Genomic DNA, 20,965 nt, shown 5'->3' on the forward strand with positions numbered 1-20,965 from the left:
GTTGATGGTGTATCCCAGAGAATGCAGTAACCGTGTTACATATGCCAGATGTTCCAGAAGTATGTGCTTGCTGTCCGCTTGGATCAGGCAGTCGTCCAGATAAGGGTAAATTTGTATCCCTTGAAGTCTGCAGTAGGCAATCACTGATGCCAGGCACTTTGTGAATACTCTGGGCACAGTAGATAAGCCAAAGGGCAATGCAGAGAATTGATAGTGGATTGAACCTGCAAGAAATCTGAGGTATCTTCTGCAGCTTTGTCCGATTGGGACATGCAGGTATGCCTCCTTGAGGTCCAATGTTACCAGCCAAAACTCCTTGCCCAGCATGGGAAGAAGCTGCTGTAATGTGAGCATCTTGAATTTTGGTAGAAGTAAAAATGTGTTTAGGATGGATAAGTCCAAAATGGGTCTCCAGTCGGTTCCTTTCCTTGGTACCAGAAAAAGTCTTGAATAAAAACCTTGACCTTGTTCGTGAGTAGGTACCTCTTGAATAGCTCTCATTCTTATGAGCTTTGAAATTTGTAGTTGTGCCTCTGCCCTTTGATTGTGTGGCAGGTTTGGCATGCCTCTCATTTTTGGAAGAGTGTGGAATTGAAATTTGTAGCCTCTGTTTATAATGTCCAGGATCCATTTGTCTGTTGTGACAATATGCCAATTTCTTGCAAATAATGCTAGCTTTCCTCCCAAAGGTGCTGCCAGCTGAGACATGCTTGGCATGGAAATGAGGGAGTCATTGGGTTTGTTTCCTGTATTGTTGTGCACTGTCTTCACCACCTCTTGGTGCTGGAGTTTGCCATTGTCGGCCTCTATATGATCCTTGTGATTGCCCTCTGCCCCTTGTGCGTCTGTATCTACCTCTTTGGGGCTCGTCAGTGGCTGGAAAGCACCAGTTTTTTGAAGGTCAATTTCTGCTAAAACGTGGTGGTTGGACCTGTAAAAAAGCTTTGACAGTTTTCATAGATTTGGCTTTTTCTTCCATTTTCCGTAATATCTCCTCAGCATTAGTACCAAACAGCACATCCTTTTGTAAAGGAGCATCTAGAAGCTTAGCTTTCATATGATCAGGCAAGTTTTGTTCCCTAAGCCAGGCATGTCTGCGAATGACTGATCCTGTAGCAGCCGCTCTACTTGAGGCCTCTAGGGCATCATAACCACATTGTAAGGTGTGTTTACCCACTTGCTCTGCACTATGCATCATATCCTGTAACTTCTTCAAATCTGGTTGTTCAGGTTGAGACATTTTATTCCTTAATTGTGATAACAGGAACTGTTGATATTTAAGCATATGAAACTGACAATTTAAGGCCCTCATGGCTAGGGTGGCCGAGGTATATACCTTTTTTCCCCACCTTTCTAAAGATCTAGACTCTCTTTCTGCAGGAAGTGGATTCTTGGCAGTGGAGGCCTTCAATCCCTTGGGGCCTTGAGAAATGGTTTCAGGGTCAGCATTATGGCTTTTGAAGAGAAATTGGTGAGAGTTAGGTACTCTGTAGTACCTATCAGGTTTGACTGGTGCAGGAGGCAGAGAATCCGGGTTAAGGCAAGCCTCCGAATAAACATCATCAAGTATGTCCAAAACAGGAGGTATCGCCAGAGGTCTGTGTTGAGGTAACAAAAGAAATTCCCTAAGTCTTTTCTTGGAATCTGAAAAGTCTTGGCCTTCCCAATGGAAGTGTTCCCTCAAAGTGTGCAAGGTTTTCCCAAAGGAAAAATCCTCAGGAGGAGATACAGAAGGAATGGACTGCTCTGCATCCGAATCCTCAAAAGGGGAGTAAGAGTGTTCCTCTACATCAGAATGTTCTGATAAAATGGATCCCTGATCAGAAGAGGGAGAATCTTCCTCCACTCTGGGTCTCTTGTCTGGAGGGGGTTGAGAACCCCTGATAAGAGTAATTAAATCCTCAGCCATTTTAAGCATCTGTTTTTTTAGGCATGGGGCCTGGAGATGGGCCCTGTGCAACAGGCCTCTTGGGATGCCTGGCTGCTTTGGATTTAGTAAAGGCCTTAATAGAAAAAGAAGATGAGGGTCTAAAGACACCATGGGTGGAAGTAGACCTGTCCACATTAGTAGGTTCAACATTAGCAAAGGCTTCGGTGGTTGAAGTCTGGGAAAGGGCCGAGGTACCAGCGGTCTCGGGTACAGAGGACACCGCCAAAGGAGTGTCGTCGGTAGTCAGGGACTGCAAAGGCGTCTCGCTGAGAACCGGACCACGTGTAGCCTGTTTTGGCGTGGTGTCGACGGGGACCGCGGGCCTCGCGTGTCAGTCCTTGTCCTTGCGTTTTTTGGACAAAACGGTAGTCTGAGTATCCGACATTTTATAATCAAAGGCTTTACCAAAATAGTGTTGGGCGAACTCCGCCCGACGCTTAATAGTGCGTTTATTGAAAGTAGAGCAAAAGCGACAGCCCGAGACGTCATGGTCTGGGCCTAAACAAGGTATGCAGAGGGAATGGAAATGCTTATGCGGTATTTGCTTCCCACAAGAAATACAATTATTAACTTTTTCTGACATCGGTCTGAGGCAAGAAAAGTTTCCCCAACGGGGTACTTAGATTTAATGAAGACTTCGGTTTCCAATATTTCCGTAATACAGGAGCTGGCCGACCGGCACTTGCGAACTGCTTCTGCTTCGGGCACCACGCGGCAAAAAAGACTAAAGAACATGGCGTCGGCTGTGTCTTATATACTCTGGCCTCACTGACGTCAGGAGAGAAAGCGACAACAACCGACGCCGGACCAAGACTTTGGAATTCGGCCGACTGAGGGACCGCCTGACGGCAGAGAACCCATCTGTGATTACTGCAGCTGTATGCACGATGAACATCATGCAGTTTACAGTCATCTGCAAACTTAATCAGTGTTACTACTTTGGAGATCGGAGAAGTAAATGGTGAAAAGAAGGGGTAGAAACAGAGTTTTGGAGGACTCCAGTGGCTGTCTTCATGCTTTCAGATGAAGCACCTGCCACATGATTACATGGATTCGTTTTTTTAGCCAGTTTACTATCCATCTTGCTATGCAGCAGTCCATGTTTACAAACTTTTGCTTTCTTAAGTGGAATAATGCCAAATGGCTTGGCCAGGTCAAGATGCACTGTGTGAACAGCACCACTATGTCTACTGCTTGAGCGAACCTCTTGAAAAAGTTAACAAAATTTAATAAGCAGGATCTCTCTTTGATGAATCATAATGGTTGAGGGTCAAGCCTAATATGATGTTTTATATCATAATTGAAGAGGTCAGCTCTAACAAGTGCTACAGATTTGCAAATCAGGATAATCAGGCTGGTAGGTCTATAATTACTGGGGTCCATGTTTGAGACACACTTATGGAGGGAACTCCACACCACAGTGTTCCATAATTCGGGAATGTGTCCTGCAGCCAAGTTTACACATATTTTGCAAAGAGGTTCAGCTAGGGCATGCTCAGCAATATATTTAGTAAACATCCATGTAAGCTGCTAGGTCCCACTAAAAAAGTACTTTTCGACTTTGACAGCATGTCTAGACCATGCTCACTGATGATAATTGAGGTTTAAGGGATCCTGGGATATGCACAGGTTGGATAGTCATTTCAAGGGTAAAAGTTTAACTGAATCTGTTATCTAGTGCTGGGTTGGAGTGGATGGTGTCATTTAAAATACATTCTGAACACTGCTAGGTATTGCTCCTTAGTTTTCTAACACAGTCAAAGAAGGATTTGTAATTATCTTTAACTTCTGTAACTAACAAGTTCATGGTCTGCTTTACTAGTTCTTTTTTTCTCTCCAATGTTCCTGGAAATATTTCTGACACTATCCTTGTAATGCAGGATGTTAGATCTGCTGTATAATTTGAGTATTTTCTTCCTTTGTTGTAAAAGCTGTTAGTTTTTGAATTTCCTATTCCACTGGCCTCTGTTCAGGACTGCAATCTCCATGTATTTACCTAACTGACCGTAGAACTTTTTTCCATACCTTACTGTTACGTTGGCATCAGAGCTGGAACGCATGTGACTTTTGAGAGCTTGTTGAATTGAAAGAGGTCTGCATGTTTGAAATCCTTAAAATCAAAAATATTGTTTTCAGTGGCTTTAGAGTTTTTTTTAAATGTGCCTGTTACATATTTATGGTCTAGCTTAATTGCAGAAAGACACCAAAGGAATGGTACAAGTAGAGACTAAATTTGCAAGGAAAATATCTGGATTTTTTTGTCCTCTAGTGGGTTTAACTACTTCCTCCATAGTCCAAGAACTTCAAGGCATACCCTACAATGGAGGTATAGGCGCTCCATTTAACTTAGGGGTAACTGAATTCTCCCAAAACAATGGAATTCATTATCAGGGAGTTCCTCAAGTAGATTTAGGAATCTAAACATGACCATCAGGGGACATGCAGTGTTACCAGGCTATGAGATGCAGTTTGCCTTGTTTAGGGTGAGCTAAAGTTCTAGGTGTTCAGTCTCTGGGTCTCTAGGAATCTTTTTGGAGGTGATAGGATTCTTGACAAATATGGAGATGCCACCACAGTTGCCATCAGGCCTAAAAGCATGGCAGGCACAAAATTCAGGTATGGGGAAAGTATGTCCCTTACATTTAAACCAAATCTCTGTAATTACTCAAACAAGGATACATTCTGGACTGCAAGACGGCCAAAAGATCGGGTGATTTGTTACTGAGACATCTGGCATTAAGAAGAGTCACCTTAAGGAAGTCCAGTTTGGGGTTTGATGCATTTTCTATACTGGAATGCCCATTAACTGAACTCTGCTTAAAAAAGGCACTATGGGGGCAGCAAAGGGAAAACAGTGGAACAAGAGATACAGCCCATCACTGTGAAGCAAGTCAGATTATCAGTCACGTCATCCCATGTTGACATACAGGATCCCCCTAGAATGATCCTAATTATTCAACCAACTGTTGATGCTAATTATCTTCTCTTTGTGCCTAGGCATCCTCTTAATGAAGTAAGTATTCCACTCAGGACCATAGTCTTGCCTGTGTTTGTTGCATGCATGGAAAATTCTGTCATGTCACTCTACATGTCCCTAGGGTTTTGAACCCTAGGTCACTCAATCCTGCATACACCACCATTATGTTGTAGGCATATTTGCTCAGAGAAAGGGTCTTTAGGGTAGGGACCTTATAATATCAGAGATCCTTGTCCCCTGAAAGATAATTGACATTAACCCTACATATATCTCTGTGTGTGTATATACACATATAATATACAATTAGACAAATACAAAAATATTAAAATGACCACTGATAACTATATTAATTTAATTGTTGATGTTATTAGGCTAAAGGGTACTGTATGAAAATATACACCATTCCTTCAAGGCTGGGTTAACCACCATGTATTTACCTAACTGACCGTAGAACTTTTTTACACTGGTTGTATGTGAAGGTCACAATACAAAACAGGAAAAAGGGGGGTTGATACCGATATACCATGCCTCCTTCTTCTTGAAGAGTCTGTACAACATTATGATACAAATGCAAACACTGACTCACAATAAAAAATTTAAGTTGATAATTTCACAAATAATAAAATAAAACTGCTGTGTCACTGGAAAAGTTACAAACCCTTTATGAACATCTCTTGCATGCTCTAATATTTGTCTTCTAACTTGACAGCTAGTCAGACCTATATGAGATCTATTACAAGGACATTTTAAGGCACATAGCTCCATTATAACAGGCCTATTGTGCAATTATTATGAAAGTGCACCAATTAAAAAAGTATGCAAGTGGAGTTACCTGTATAAGTTCAGTAATCTTTATGAACAAGAGAAGAAATGTGATCCTTGGACTCAATGGGGAGTATGCCTGAATGGTCCAATAAGTTTAATCAGACTGGAAGAGTTCTTGTATAAGCTCTTTAGGAAAAGAAAATAAATACCTTCTCTTAAGATATCATCACTGAGGATGACATTAATTCTTTTTTAGTATCTTGGTGCAATCATCTACAAACTGGGCAGAATGGAACACAAAAATTCATTTTCAGTGTAGAAAACTGTGGTTCGTCAATCACCTCCAAAACAATTCTTTTTGTCTCTTCCAGAATTAACTATTTAATAATCCGAAAAAAAAAAAACCTTGGCAATTAACTGCTCTTTAACTTTGTCTATATTATACAAGAGCAGAAACACTGCTGAGGAAAGCAAACACCAGGTCCATTATATAAAAAACAGAAAAATATTTAATAAGAAGACAAGCGCTTTCGCAATGAAATTGCTTCATCAGATCCCATTTGACAAACTGGAACATAGCTAATATATATCAAACACACCAGCAAGTCACCAATAAGCACAAAGTGCATTTTCTGTCTCTAGGCAACTCATTAAGTAGCAACTGTTAAATGGCAATTCATCATTAAGTACTACAAACTCTTATTCTTCAAAAACATATCAAATGCTAAAAAATATGTGTATATATATGGATATTTACATAAAAAATATATAAAGAAAGTACAGCTGTGTACACTTACCATAAATGTAGATGTTCGAGTGTATTCACTGTTGCAGTCATCACATTTAGGTTATCTGCCTGCAGGTAGCCCTCTGAATACCAGAGTCTTGGATTCCAGCGTCAGATGCTGTCTCTTCTTCCATGACGTCAGGTCGTCAGAGGTATAAAACATGCAGCCGACGCCATTACATCAGTTTTTCTTGCCCCAGATGTCAGGTGCCCCCACAATAGGAAGCAATTATATGTTATGGTACACCTCAATCAAAAAGCAAATACACCAGAAAGCTTAAATACACCAAAGAAGAAGGAAAGGTAGAGTCAAGAGAAGTCAGGGGGCTGGAGGGAGGGTAACCAGGACTGCAACAGTGAATACACTCGAACATCTACATTTATGGTAAGTGTACACAAATGTACTATGTTCTTCGCGTTTCACTGTTGCAGTCATCACATTTGGGTTGATTCCCAAAGCTAAGGAAGGGAGGAGGAAGTTAGAGAGCATTAGGGCCAGCTATTAAGCCCTGCAAGACTGCAGTGGCAAAACCAGCTTTAGATTTAGAAAAAATAGGCATGTGGTAATGCTTGGTGAAGGTATGTACAGAGCTCCAGGTAGCAGCTTCTAGGATGTCCCTGGTACGGACTCCTCTGAGAAAGGCTGTAGAGGTAGATGCAGCCCTGGTGGAATGTGATCTTATCCCCTCTGGGGTAGGTTTTCCATGGTGCTTATAGCAGAAATTAATGCAATGGGCTATCCATTTAGAAATGGTTTGCTTTGAAATGGCCTTCCCCTCTACCCCTGTAGCAAAGCCAACTAGCAACTGTTCAGATTTTCTGAGGCTTAGTCCTGTCCAAATAAAATCTAAGTTGTCTGTGCACATCCAGAGAGTGCAGTATTCATTCTCCTTTGTTTTGTGGGTTAGGGAAAAAAGTAGGCAAATGAATGGACTGATTTAGGGCCACACTAGACACCACATTGGGCATAAAGGAAGGACTGGTCCTGAGGGGAAAACCCTGTCTGGATGGAAGATAATGAAGGGTTCCACTGCCATAAGGGCCTGTAATTCAGACACTCTTCTTGCTGAAGTGACAGCTAGAAGAAAGGCTGTTTTCCCAGAAAGGAATTTCAACTCTGCAGTTGCAGCTGGCTCAAAGGGAGGGAGAGTGAGCTTTTCCAATACAAAGTTAAGATCCCAGGCTGGGGTAGGGGCTCTCCTGGGGGGTCTTAAATTTTTGGCCCCTCTAAGGAATTGCTTTAGCAGGGGGTAAGAAAAGAGGAGTATTATAATGTGCTGAAATGGCAGAGGCATGAATTGACGAGAAGGATAGGCCCTTGTGGAGCATTTCTGTTACGTACTGAAGAATATGAGGTAAGCTGGGCACCGTTGTGCCCATCCTCAGAGTCTGGCTCCAGGAACAGTATCTTTTCCACTTTTCAGTATAGGATTTCCTAGTACTAGGCCTCCTTGCCTCCAGAATGACATCTAGCACCTGCTTACTGAGGGATGCTATTGGAGAGCTCAAGGAATTAGCCAGGCTGCAAGGTTCAGGGTTTGAAGCTGAGGGTGCAGAATCTGGCCCACCTGCTGGGACAGCAGGGAAGGGATCTGAGGCAGGTGCCATGGTTCTAGTAGTGTCATACTGTGCAAGAGGGGGTACCAGTGCTGGCGTGGCCAGTCTGGTGCAATCAATATTGTCCTTGGCTATCCTGTTTGATCTTTTGCAGAATCTTCGAGAGGAGAGGCAGAGAGGGAAAGGCATAAACTGAGAGGCTTTCCCAGGTAAAGGACAGGTCATCCACTTTCCAGGCTTGACTGTGGGAAGTCCTTGTGCAAAATTTGTCCAATTGGTAGTTCTGAGGGGAGGCAAACAGGTCTACCTCTGGAGTCCCCCATTTGTTCCTCAAGAGTTTGAATATTTTTGGTTCTAGTTTCCATTCATGTGGGTCCATAAGATTTCTGCTCGGGTCGTCTGCCAGTGAATTTAGCTTGCCTGGCAGGAACTGAGCTTGCAAGTGTACTTGGTAGCTCAAGGCTGTGTTCCACAGAGCCATGGCTAGTCTGCAGAGAGGGTATGAGTGGATTCCCCCCTCCTTGTTTATGTGCCACATAATTGTGGTGTTGTCTGTCTTTACCAATAATTGTCCTGGAAGAATGTGGTCTTTGAAGGCTGTCAGGGAATTCTGTATAGCTAACATTTCTTTTTGGATGATATGCAGGTGCATCTGTCTCGGGTTCCACTTGCCCTGAATGCACTGCCCTGCCAAGTGAGCCACTCATGCATAGTCTGATGCGTCTGTTGTTAGGGTTTGGGCGGCAGGGGCTAGAGTGAAAGGAAGCCCCTTGTTGTGGTAGCAGACCTCTGCCCACCAAAGGAACTCTGTCTTTATAGAAGGAATGATAGGAATCATTGATTCCAGGTCCTGAGAATGTTGACTCCATAGGCTTTTTAGATACCATTGTAGTTTCCTCATATGCAGTCTTGCATATGGAATTAGTAGAATGCAAGAGGATATGAACCCCAGGGCTTGCAGAATTTTCCTTGCAGATAGCTGGGTCTTTGTGGCCAATAGTTTGAAGTAGGTTGTCAAATAAACTTGTTTCTCTGGAGTGAGGAAAGCCATCTGGGAAGTTGTGTTCAAGCTTGCTCCCAGGAATACAATCTGTTGGCAGGGTACTAGGTGAGATTTCTTTTCGTTTATGGTGTACCCCAGAGAGGTAAGAAGTTTCTTTACGAATGCCATATGTTTTAATAGCAAGTCCTGGCTTTCTGCCTGAATTGGTCAGACAATCGTCCAAGTATGGTTAGATCTGAATTTTTCTCTGCCTGCAAAATGCAATGGCTGGAGCTAGACACTTTGTGAATACCCTGGGCACAGTAGACAAGCCAAAGGGAAGTGCAGAGAAATGACAGTGCGTGGAGCCTGCCCTGAAGCTTAGGTATGTCCTGCGAGATTCCCTTACTGGAACGTGCAAGTAAGCTTCCTTTAAGTCTAAGGTTGCCAACCAGGCATCTTTGCCTAGCATAGTAAGCAGCTGTTGAAGTGTTAGCATTTTGAATTTTGGGATTACCAAAAAAGTGTTTAGAATAAAGAGGTCCAGGATAAAACGCCAGGAGCTGTCTTTTCTGGGTACCAGGAAAAGTCTTGAATAAAAACCTTGTCCTCTTTCTTCTGCTGGGACAGGCTGAATAGTCCTGATACTTAGAAGAGAGAGAACCTGCTGTTGGGCCTCTGCCCACTGATTTGGGGTAGGTCTGGGCAACCGTTTGGGGTTGGTAGGGTGTGGAAGTGCAATCTGTATCCATGGGAAACTATATTAAAAAACCCATTTGTCCTGGATAGAGTTTCCAGTTCTTTGCATGCAGGGCGAGCTTTCCTCCTAAGGTAGCAGGCAGTTGAGCAGGGCTTGGAAGGGTTAAGGGTAAGTCACTGTGCCATTTTTCTGTAGGGGGGTGCCTTACTCCTCCCTGCTTTGGAAGTGGGAGCCCCCCACTGCTTAGGCCTGTGCGTAGCCTGAGACTGTAAACTAGGTGGTCTGCTGTTCCTGGGTTTGGACTGAGAAGGCCTGGAAAAGACTGGAAAGGACCAATTCTTTGAAGGCCAATGCCTACTAAATCTGGGAGGCTGTACTTGCAGGAAATCTTTAACAGTTTGCATAGATTTAGCTTTTTCCTCCATTTTTTGAGGACTTCTGCTTTGTTGCCAAACAGGTGGTTTTGGTTTAAGGGAGCATCCAATAATTTAGCTTTAACATGATCTGGCAAGTTTTGCTATTTAAGCCAAGCATGCCTTCTAAACACAGACCTAGTGACAGCAGCCCTGCAAGACGCTTCTAAAGAGTCAAAACCACATTGCAAAGTATGTTTACCAACTTGTTCTGCAGAATGCATTAAATCCTGTAATTCCTTGTGTTCAGCACAGTCAGGAATCAACATAATTTTCTGTTTAAGTAGTCCCATAATATGCTGCTGGTACTTTAACATATGAAACTGGCAATTTAAAGCCCTAATGGCCAAAGTAGCAGAAGTGTATACCTTCTTACCCCATCTATCCAAGGCTCTAGAATCTCTATCAGAAGGGGTAGGATTTTTGGCAGCAGTAGCCTTAATGCTCTTTGGTCCTTGGGAAATGGTCTCTGGATTCGCAGTAGGATTCTTGAAGAGGAACTTGTGAGAGTCAGGTACTCTGTAATACCTGTCAGGATTTCTGGGAGCTGGAGGTAAAGTGTCTGGGGAAAGGCTAGATTCCAAAAAAGCATCATCTACAATGTCCAGAATAGGAGGGATAGCTAAAGGCCTGTGATGAGGAAGGAGTAAGAATTCCCTAAGCCTCTTTTTGGAGTCAGAGTAATCCTGGCTTTCCCAGTGGAAATGCTCCCTAAGAGTGTGCAAGGTTTCACCAAAAGAAAAATCTTCTGGAAGGGAAGCCAGGGGAATGGAATCCTCTGCATCAGAATCCTCATAGGTAGATGAGGGCAAATCCTGTAATCAGAAGAAACAGAAATATCAGATTCCTGATCAGAAGAATCAGAAGGAAAATCAGTTCTAGGTCTCTTAGAGGTGGAAGGCTGGCTTCCCTTAATTAAGGTAACAAGGTTAATAAACGCCAAAGTCTGTAAGGACAATCTGAGGCACGTCAACTATATACAGAACACTTTTATTAAACCTTAGGTAATAAGGTCTTCAGCCATTCTAAGCATTTGTTTTTTAGGCATATGGGCCTGACCATGTGGTTTGGACGTCGGTTTTCTAGGCGTGGTGCGAGTTTTAGGCCTGGATGAAGAAGATGGCGTTGGTTTAAAATGCAAGTCTGTAGGCCTGAATACACCCTCAGAAGCCGGTGCCTGCACAGCAACTCCGGACCCATCCAAGGTAGAGACATCCACAGGTTCCATAGTCGAAGCATCTTGCGGCATACCAGACTCCGAATGGGTCTCAGTAGAGGCCTGCGAATCTGAAGTAGTGGGTATCAGGGGCTGCGAAAGCACCTCACTGAGTACCAGCGGACTGGCGACTAGTTTTGGACCTATGCGGTCTATCTCTGTCTTTATCCTTATGTTTTTTTCGGAAGATCGGTAGTCGGATGGCTTACCGAAGCCATTTCGGAGTACGGATACCGAGTACCAAAATAATTTGCTGCAAATATAGCCCGATGATGAATTGTTCGGGGGTTGAACAAGGCACAAAACCGACAGCGAGGGACGTCATGGTCTGTGCCTAAGCAGGGGATGCAGTACAAATGAAAATCTTTATGAGGTATTTGCTTTCCACAGGTAAGACAATTGTTAACTTTTAGACATCGGTTGGAGCAAGAAAAAAAGATCCCCAACGGGGTACTTACCTTTTTTTTTTTTTTTTTGAAGACTTCGGTTCTGAAACTCAAAAACAAAAATTTCATTAGTCGGCTGACTGGCACTTGCGAACTGCTTCTGCTTCCGGCACCGCATGGCAAGAAAGACTGATGTAATGGCATCGGCTGCATGTTTTATACCCCTGACAACCTGACATCATGGAAGAAGAGACAACATCCGATGCAGGAATCCAAGACTCAGGTATTCAGGGCGGCTGAGGGCTACCTGCAGGCAGATAACCCAAATGTGATGACTGCAACAGTGAAACACAAAGAACATCATATAAAAAATATAATAAAAACATTATTGCACTAACTTCTAAAGACAATTATTTCCTTAACCTACATGCTGTAAGAACAGACTTAATGGAAATATGGTCAATGAGACCTGAGCCAAAGTGGGCTCTCAGTCTCAAAATCCATCTCAATTCCACTTCCTCAGTTCTGTTTACTAAATCACCCAAAAAGGGCCGTGTATGTGCCAAGAATTGCTACTCCAGAGATGAGTGTTAAAACATTAACTATTAAAGCAAGCTCAAGTACCTCTGTTTATAGTACTCTGAATGGTGAAGGTCTGTAAACCAGTTTACGTGGTGGTGAGCGAGAAGGGCTCACTGAGCCGGTAGTGCGGTGTAAAGATTAGAATTTCAACTCAGGGCAGCTTTTTTCCGAACTTCCCTTGCCGTTTCTGAAGAAGGCAAGGAATCCAGAGGATATGACAGAACATGCAAAAGGAAGCAGTCGTTCCAAGAATCGAACATGAGGACTTTGAAAAGAATGTGGAATCAGGACAATTAAATTTAGTATGGAACATTTCTGATAGCAAGTTTGAACTGAGTGTATTGAACAGGGGTTTCATTTTTATTCCCGCCATGCAGGTAGATTTGACAGATATTTTAATTGATTTACAGTTATTTCTTAGAAATGTTGCTTTGAGATTAACTTTTGATAAATCGGCAGACTGTAATTTTGGGATTTTTTTGAAAACCTAGTGCTTACTCCCCACAGATCCACCCTGTCCTAGAGGTTTTTACTCGTTTATGTGAAGAAGAGATTTATGGGCTGTTACGCAATAATAAAAGGAGAAAAGGTTTTAAGAACCTTACATTTGAAGAAAAAACAGTCTTGACAGCATTGTACAAAGATGTGTCTATAGTTATTAAACCTGCGGATAAGGGTGGCTCTTTTGTGGTGATGAACAGGTTGTACTATTTCACTTCCATCAATAGGTTGTTACAAGATGTCAAAAAATATCAGTTGATTGACATGAATGTGACTGAAAACTTAGAAAAGGAGCTGTTAAGGTCATTAAGTGGTATGTAGAGACTGGCCTCATGACCAGGGAACTGTTTCGGTATTTTGTGGTGGACAAACAGTTAGTTCCGTCCTTTAATGGCTTACCTAAAATACATAAGGACCCTTTTAAACCATCGTTTAGACCAATAGTTGCAGGGGCTGGTTGGCTCACTGAGCCAATTTCCATTTATTTGGAAAAACAACTCCGTCCAGTGGTGGAGCAGTTACAAACTACAAGATACTAAGTTTTTACAGGACCTTTATTTGTTCCTGAACAATTATGTAAATGTGTCTTCCCTATTGCTGGTTATAATGGATGTAACCTCATTATTCACAGTAATCCCCAAAGTGGATGGGGATGGGGACAGAGACTGTGAGGCGAGTTCTGCTAAGTAAGGGAATCTAAGATTCCCATAAAGTAGACTTCCTAAGCCTTTTGTTGAATATGATACTGGAATACAATGTTTTTACCTTTGAAGTGAGATACTATAGGCAGGTTTCTGGCATGGCTATGGGAATGCCATGCCCCAATAGCTACGCCAACATGGTGATGTTGGGAAGGAAGAAGAACATGTCTTTGCTGCCCCCATAAGGAGTTTGTACAGTTTTATCACTGATGTGTAGACAATTTGTTTCTGCTGTGGTTAGGGACTGAAGAATAACTGTCAGCATTTATAAGCTACATGAATAGTAGTAGTCCTTTCTTGAAATTTACCTTTAAGTGTTCTTTGAACCATATAGAGTTCTTGGATGTTTAGGTTTTCAAGGATCAAAACAACAGACTTCAAACGAGAGTGTACAGGAAAGAATGTTTCCACCCCACATATGTACATTGGACTAGTATGCACCCCAAACATGTCTTTAAGAATGTGTTTAAGGGACAAACAGTCAGGACTAATAAGTTAACAGCAAGGGACAATGACTTCCATCAAGGATTACAGCAGGTAAAAATTTAATTCCTTCTAAGAGTATATAAGATGAGTGAGGTACAGAGGATGCAGGATTTGGTGAAACTTAATAGAGATGCATATGGAAGACCTTATTTTCTCTCACCACTTAAAAGCAAGATAGCAGTTGAAAAGAAACCACATGATGTGATATTCACCTTAACATATTCCAGTGATGACCATCAACTTAAGAATATTTTTGATAAATATTGGCATGTTTTATAGGTCGATCCCAAGATAGCAACAGTGGTGGGAGATAAACCTAGACATGGTTATAGGAATAAGAAGTCTCTGAAATACAGATTATGTTACCCCAAGAGTGCAGGTAAAGCAGAAACATTGAGGGGGGTGACAAGGGTACTTGTAGGTGCAAAGGGTGTGCATACTGTGAATATGTAGAGCTGACAAATGTTTTTATACAACCACTCACTGGTCAGAGATATGATTTAACATCCTCTGCTGACTGCAACACTAAGAACTTGGTCTATTTAGCACGCTGTTTGCCTTGCACTTCTTTTACGTAGGCAAGATAAAGAGGTGCTTAACGGAGAGGATTAGAGATTATTTATATTGTGCACGCAAAGGCCTGATTTATAGTGCCATAGCCAAACACATGAATACTACAGGCAGTGGCCATGCCTTTAAGTTTTTAGCTTTGGAGGTTGTACATCAGGGTGACAGGAAGGGTGATTTAGTAAACAGAACTGAGGAAGTGGAATTAAGACGGATTTTGAGACTGAGAGCCCACTCTGGCTCAGGTTTCAATGACCATATTTCCATTAAGCCTGTAGGCTAAGGAAATAACTGTCTTTAAACATCAGTGCAATAATGTTTTTATTATATTTTTATAGGTTCATAGGTTCATACTAGGCTATCTGCCCTGGGGCAATTATAAGCCTAGCCCGATTCTGTATGGCTTACGCCACCCCTTGATTTGAGTATACTGTGCCCTTTTTAAGGTTTAGTTTACTGTGCCTCTGTCTAATAGTGACATGGGAGTAATCCCTGGGACAAACCTACGATCCCCCATCCACCTATCGAGATTCTTCTTGAAGAGATTCAGTGAGGTGCTCTGCCGCACATGAACTGGAATTCTATTCCAGAGCAAAGGGAGCCTCTGGGTTATGAATCTGTCCCTCCAGCAAATTCTATTTATTTCTGTGCTGAGGTTCAAGTCCCTCGAGCGTGTGGCTCTAAGGGATTTAGATTTACTGAGGTGGAGCATGTCCATTAATTCTGGATTTGACATAGCTTTGTATGTCAGGCATAGATCGCCTCGAAGTAGGCGGTATGCAACTGAGTAGAGCTGGAGTTTTTTTAACCGAGCAGCATATGGCATCTGTTTGAGACCCTTGATCCTCTTGGTGAGATACTTTTGGGGTCTTTCTAATTGCTGCAGGTGTCAGGTAAGGTACATCCCAAAAGGGGCATTGTATTCTATGATGGGCCTGATGAGGGATGAATAAAGGCACGATTACCTCTCTTGATCTAGATGTGAAACCCTTCGTGATGAGGTGGGCTATGTAGAAGGTCTTTCTAACCACTTTGGCAATGTGGTTTTCAAAGGAGAGATTGCTATCAACTTGGGTACCCAGGTCCCTAATAACTTTCTCTGTACTTAATGGGTTTCTGCCTATGTGGTAATTTGTGGGCACATTGTTTTGCCAAAGGGTATGACTATACATTTTTGGCATTTAGCTTTAAACCATGGCGCTGGCACCAGTTATCTGTCTCTGTGAGACCTTTTGAAGGATGTTTGTGTCAGCGGAGAGTCGATTATGGCCCAGTTTGCAGTCGCTCAAATTGGTGAGCCATAGTCCTCCCACGCTTGCCTGTACCTCGAAAAGTATATACCGAACAAGAGTGGTCCCAGGACAGAACCCTGTGGGATGCCACTTGTGACGGTTTCGAGTCTGACATGGCTCCAGCAACTCTCACTCTGTGGGTTCTGTCTTTGAGCCAGTTTGCACCCATCTTGTGACATAGGGGTTTATATTTAAGCTGAAGTCTGATGAAGCTTATCTATGATGCCCGAGTGGGGTATTGTGTCAAATGCCTTTGCAAGGTCCAGATAGGCTGTGTGGACTACCTTCCCTTCATCTATGGCTTTGGTGACTGTTTCGAAGAAGTCAACCAGGTTCAAAAGGCAGGATCTGCCCTTGACAAAGCCGAACTGGGTAGGATCTAGTGTCTGTAGGTCCCCAATGTCTTTGTTTATGAGCTCCATGATGATCCTCTCCATAGCCTTGCAGACCAAGCTAGTCAGGCTTATGGGTCGATAGTTTCCAGGGTTCGTAGAGGCTCCACCTTTGTGGAGTGGGACCACTGTTGCTGTACGCCATTCTCTGGGCACATATCCTGTAGTGAGGCTGAGATTGTATAGCTGTTTTATTTGAGGGATTAGTTCCTCTTGGAGTTCATGTAGGACGCAACTTGGGACGCCATCTGGTCCCATGGAAGAAGTGTTTTTTGCTTTGGAGAGGGCAGCCTTCACCTGAGCATCAGAGATGTTTGGGAGGCAGCCCTCTGCCGGGATAGATACTTGCTCTTTTGGGGGAGGGGTGGAGAAGTTTGCACTGAACCTGTCTGCCAGGATATTGGCGATGTCTGTGGGTTCAGTGTATTTTTGTCATTTAGAATCAACTCAGAACAAGTCTGCGAGTTGCATCCCAGGTTCCTAACATAACTGAAATAAGCCTTATGATTGTCTTTGGTGTCCTGTGCAATGTTTCTCTCGAAGCTGGCCTTGGAGGATTTTATGAGGGATCGTAATTTTTGCTAGTACTGATCAGAGATGCCTTCCCTATTAGGGATTTTGCTCTATCATGTAGTAGCTTCCTCCTTCTGTTGTACAGTTTATTTATGGCAGGGGTCCACCAGACTGGACGCCTGCCTTTGGATGATTGGGTCTTGGTTTTGTTTGGGATAGCATGATCCATGCATTCCTGGAGATGTCCGTAGAATGCATTTATATAGGATTCTGCAGTTTGGGCCATAGTTTCCACTGGCCCTGGGGCCTTGAAGGATTCCACTTCGGTTTTGAGAAGTGAGAAGTTCGCTTTTGAGAAGTTTTTCACTGTGGTTTTCTGGGCTGGGGGTGGGGTCGGGATGTGGACATCCAGTGAAATTAATTTATGGTCTGATCTTACCAATGAGGGATATACTTCTGGTGTGGAGCATAGAGTCCCCATGTTGTATGTTATATGTTCTTTATATGTTTTTTATGTAAATATCCATAAATCTACACATTTTTAGTATTTGATATGTTTTTGAAGAAGAGTTTGTAGTACTTAGTTAATGATGAATTTCCATTTAACAATTGTAATTGTTACTTAATGAGTTGCCTAGAGACAGAAAATGCACTTCGTGCTTATTGGTGACTTGCTGGTGTGTTTGATATATATTAGCTATGTTCCAGTTTGTCAAATGTGATCTGATGAAGCAATTCCATTGCGAAAGTGCTTTTCTTCTTATTAAATATTTTTCTACGTTTTATATATTGGACCTGGTGTTTGCTTTTCTAAACTGTGTTTCTGCTCTTGTACAATATAGACAAATTTGTAGCTATTTAATAAGTTCTCCCTGGTATGCCCTCATGAATATAATCCATCAATAATCTCTAAAGCAGTCTAGTGAAAGTCTTCTTCCTCCCAGGAAATCTTGTAAGCTCTCTATAACTATAAGGCAAAAATTTAACCAAATGACCAGTAAGTGCGCTGGTACCATATAAAAAGTGTTGGCAGAAGTTGTCACTATCATTTTTTCCTTTATATAAATACAACCATCAAAAAACTGTACTGCTTACTTTGTGAACTTTTTTGGTGAAAAGAAATAGCGTATTTTATTATGGTCTTTCAACAATTTACAACAATCATTCTCAAAGTAACAAATATTTAGTCATTTCCTGATTCCCTCCAATAAACCTCAAAACAGTGTCGACTAAGAACATTTTCCCAGAAGACACACAGGGCAGGAGACAAAGTATGATGCAATTAACTAATACCAAGTCGGCAATGAAACACGGTCTCACAGTGAAATATAACCAGCCTTTTTCTGCTTTCTTACAATTTATGACAACTCTCCTAGTATTTGTTTAATACTTGGTTAATTACCAAGTCACACCTCAAGCTTCCTCCATCATTTTGTAAGGTATATCTCTCTCCACTTCACTTTAAAAATGTCTTGGGTTTGGACTGAAACTTTATACAAAGAAGTAAAGTTTCAATTCCAGGAAGGTTGGGAATAATAATCTCCACTGAAGTGCATTCATGGATAAAAATGTGACCAAGGAGCTGTATCAAAGTCAGTCTTGTATTACAACTTCTTACCATAACACTAACACAAGCCTCACTACCTTGCTGTGCTAAGGAGCTTAAGAACACCAATCCATATGTACTTAATTATAAATGAAGAAGTCAGCAGCCTGAAAAAAAATACTACACACAAAACACTGTATTTACTTTCCAAGTATCCAGAAGTCAACGGCTATAAAATGAAATTCAGACTAATGATTAAATAACTCAGAAACTGGTTGTTGTAATCCATTTTGCTTACCTTGTAGTACATTGTTGGAATTTACCATAGGCTGTGATGCTGGAGTGCTGGCCAAGGAAACTACATTTGCTATAACAGGTGTTGACTCCTTCCGTGGTGCTGTGGGAGTAGTTGAAGTAACTGGTACTGTTGTGGTGCTCACTGCTAATATAAAAAAAGAGATGCAAGTGCTGAGCTATCAACAAACTGAATTTCATACAGACTGTGACACGCTGTATGAAACCTGTAGCTTTCTTCACCTAAAGACATAGCAAAGACATGAAATATGAACATGGTGTACAAAACCTGTAGTTATAACTATATTTACTTTTTAAGTAAAAAAAGCAGCAAAGCTTTAACTTATTTCAGCAAAAGTTACAACACATCACATTAAAGGAATACTTCTCTGAAAGGACAGCTTCCACAGGCTCTCTTTCGAAATGTCAGCACTTGGAATGCCAAGTGCTGAAAAGCACCCCCCCCCCCCCCCAAAAAGGCCAAAAACACAGGAGAAGCGAATTTAAAAAAAATCACTTCTCCTTAAAACTTCTTTTTTGCAGGGAAGACAAGTTTCCCTGCACCCCCAGACTTGTAATATAAAAACTCCAAGGTCGCCATACATCGGAGAAAAGGGAATAGTCCGAGAAATGGCATCTCAGACTTAGTATACGTAAGACCGATCTTTCGAACAGTCTGTCTCCTTATTTTGGGACTTGCTCTAATGGGTCCCAACATTTCAAATGGTTACTAGATGCACATTTGTCTCATTCCAGGTCTCCCCTCTGGATTTTTTTCATGTGCTATGATTCTTCCATACAAGATCACTACAGCTGAACAGTTTACTTTACCTTTGATTTTCACTTGAAATGTTTACTAGAACTTTCGCCGCAGGAGCGTAGCAGGTAAGAGTTTTTCTAATACCTTCCATCTGTTAGGATCAAAGATTCATAGGTAGTTACAAGGCATGCAATCCAGGAGACCATTAAGGAGCCTAGCTAAAATTTTCCAAATGCCCCAAAGCAATGTTTGGTCAAGTGATCTGCTCAAAGTTACACAGTAACCAAATAATGCTGAAGGAATCAAACCGTGTACCATAGGAAGTAGGCAGCTAGGTTTAGTTTCTGGCACCACAGATGTAGTGTTCTTGGCCTTAAATAGTGTCTTGAGTGAGGGGTGTATGTATGGGTATGTAATCTGAGAATATTGGAGGGGAGTGGGGGGCGATGTTTGAGCTAAATGTTTCCACCAGCAGATTGACTATGTCATGCAGCTCTCAGTGTGTGATATACTAATAATAATAAAAATAAATATAATAATACCCATTTGTTAACCAGTTAGGCCCACTGGACACAGACTCCGATGTCAGAGACAACCAAGGAGCAATGTCTTGTTGAGTGACTTGCTCAAGGTCACACAGTAAGCAAATGAGGACTTAGGGAATCAAACACTGTAACCCAGAAACCACAGCTTACTGCCTTAACCCTGTGTGTCAACTGCCAAACTTCACTATTAGCTCCATGCAGTGCTGAGCATTGTTTGACATTTTTTTAAACATAAAGGCAGCTTTGTGGTTATCTTTTACCCGAGTGGCTATTTTTACCTTGCATCTAGATTTGTTGATTTGATCAGGATTAAAAGTTCCTTGTTTAGCTTAGCAAGAGCAATCTTGGCATTCTGAGAGATTTGTTTGTGTGTGTGTGTGTGTGTGTGTGTGTGTGTGTGTGTGTGTGTGTGTGCGCGCGCGTGCAACAAGTTTTTCTATTATACAGCCGGTTTATATTTAGGTTCCATCATAGGAAGCTATTTTTGAATTTGGCATGGTATTTCTGAGAAAAACAGATGCAACTATTTACATGTGAATAAAATTTGGCAGTGAAGGATTCTGCATAAGCACTGGGTTTATCAAGAAGTAAGGGGATTTGAATGTAACCAGGTCATCATTCAGGTTTTGTTGATAAGCAGTCATGTAGTCTCTGAATACCAAGGTACTGGAAGAAGCTTCGGCCTTAAGCCTTATGGTAAATGTGATTGTCTTGTGGTAAAATCTGACCAGGGAGGAAGTTAGAATTGGGGACAGCAAAGCTGGCCCATACTGGTAAGGACCAAATCGAGGACTGTATCGCTCTTGGTTGAGTTATGGACTAACTGGTCCATGGAGTCAGGGGTGCTGGAAGCTGCGGAAGGCAAATGGAGCACTTAGTAATCTAATAGGGCATTTTTTTAACTGTCTATAACCTTAAAAGAAGCATATTCATTACACAAAATGTAAATAGTATAAAAATAAGTTACATAGGTTCATAGGTAGGTACAAGGTTATCAGCCTGAGGGCCAAGGCAAGCCTAGCCAACAGTGTACTGGCTTTCGCCACCCATGTGTTGTTATAGGTTCATAGGTA

At 42.0% G+C, this 20,965-nt stretch overlaps 1 protein-coding gene across 9 annotated transcripts in view; it reads right to left on the reverse strand.

Moving 5' to 3' along the window:
- Positions 1–20,965, reverse strand: part of ZMYM4 (zinc finger MYM-type containing 4) — a 3,261,850-nt gene that overhangs the window by 1,331,326 nt on the left and 1,909,559 nt on the right. For 7 of the 9 annotated variants that reach the window (XM_044059341.1, XM_044059348.1, XM_044059357.1 and 4 more), the window contains one exon: positions 18,592–18,735. In XM_044059341.1, coding sequence (XP_043915276.1) covers positions 18,592–18,735 — 144 coding nt within the window. The remainder of the gene's footprint in view (positions 1–18,591; positions 18,736–20,965) is intronic. The other 2 variants (XM_044059366.1, XM_044059324.1) reach the window with 1 other exon arrangement.

The sequence above is a fragment of the Protopterus annectens genome, chromosome 1.part2 (genome assembly GCF_019279795.1).
Source record: "Protopterus annectens isolate FY-2018-M chromosome 1.part2, PAN1.0, whole genome shotgun sequence".
Taxonomy (NCBI): Eukaryota; Metazoa; Chordata; order Ceratodontiformes; family Protopteridae; genus Protopterus; species Protopterus annectens.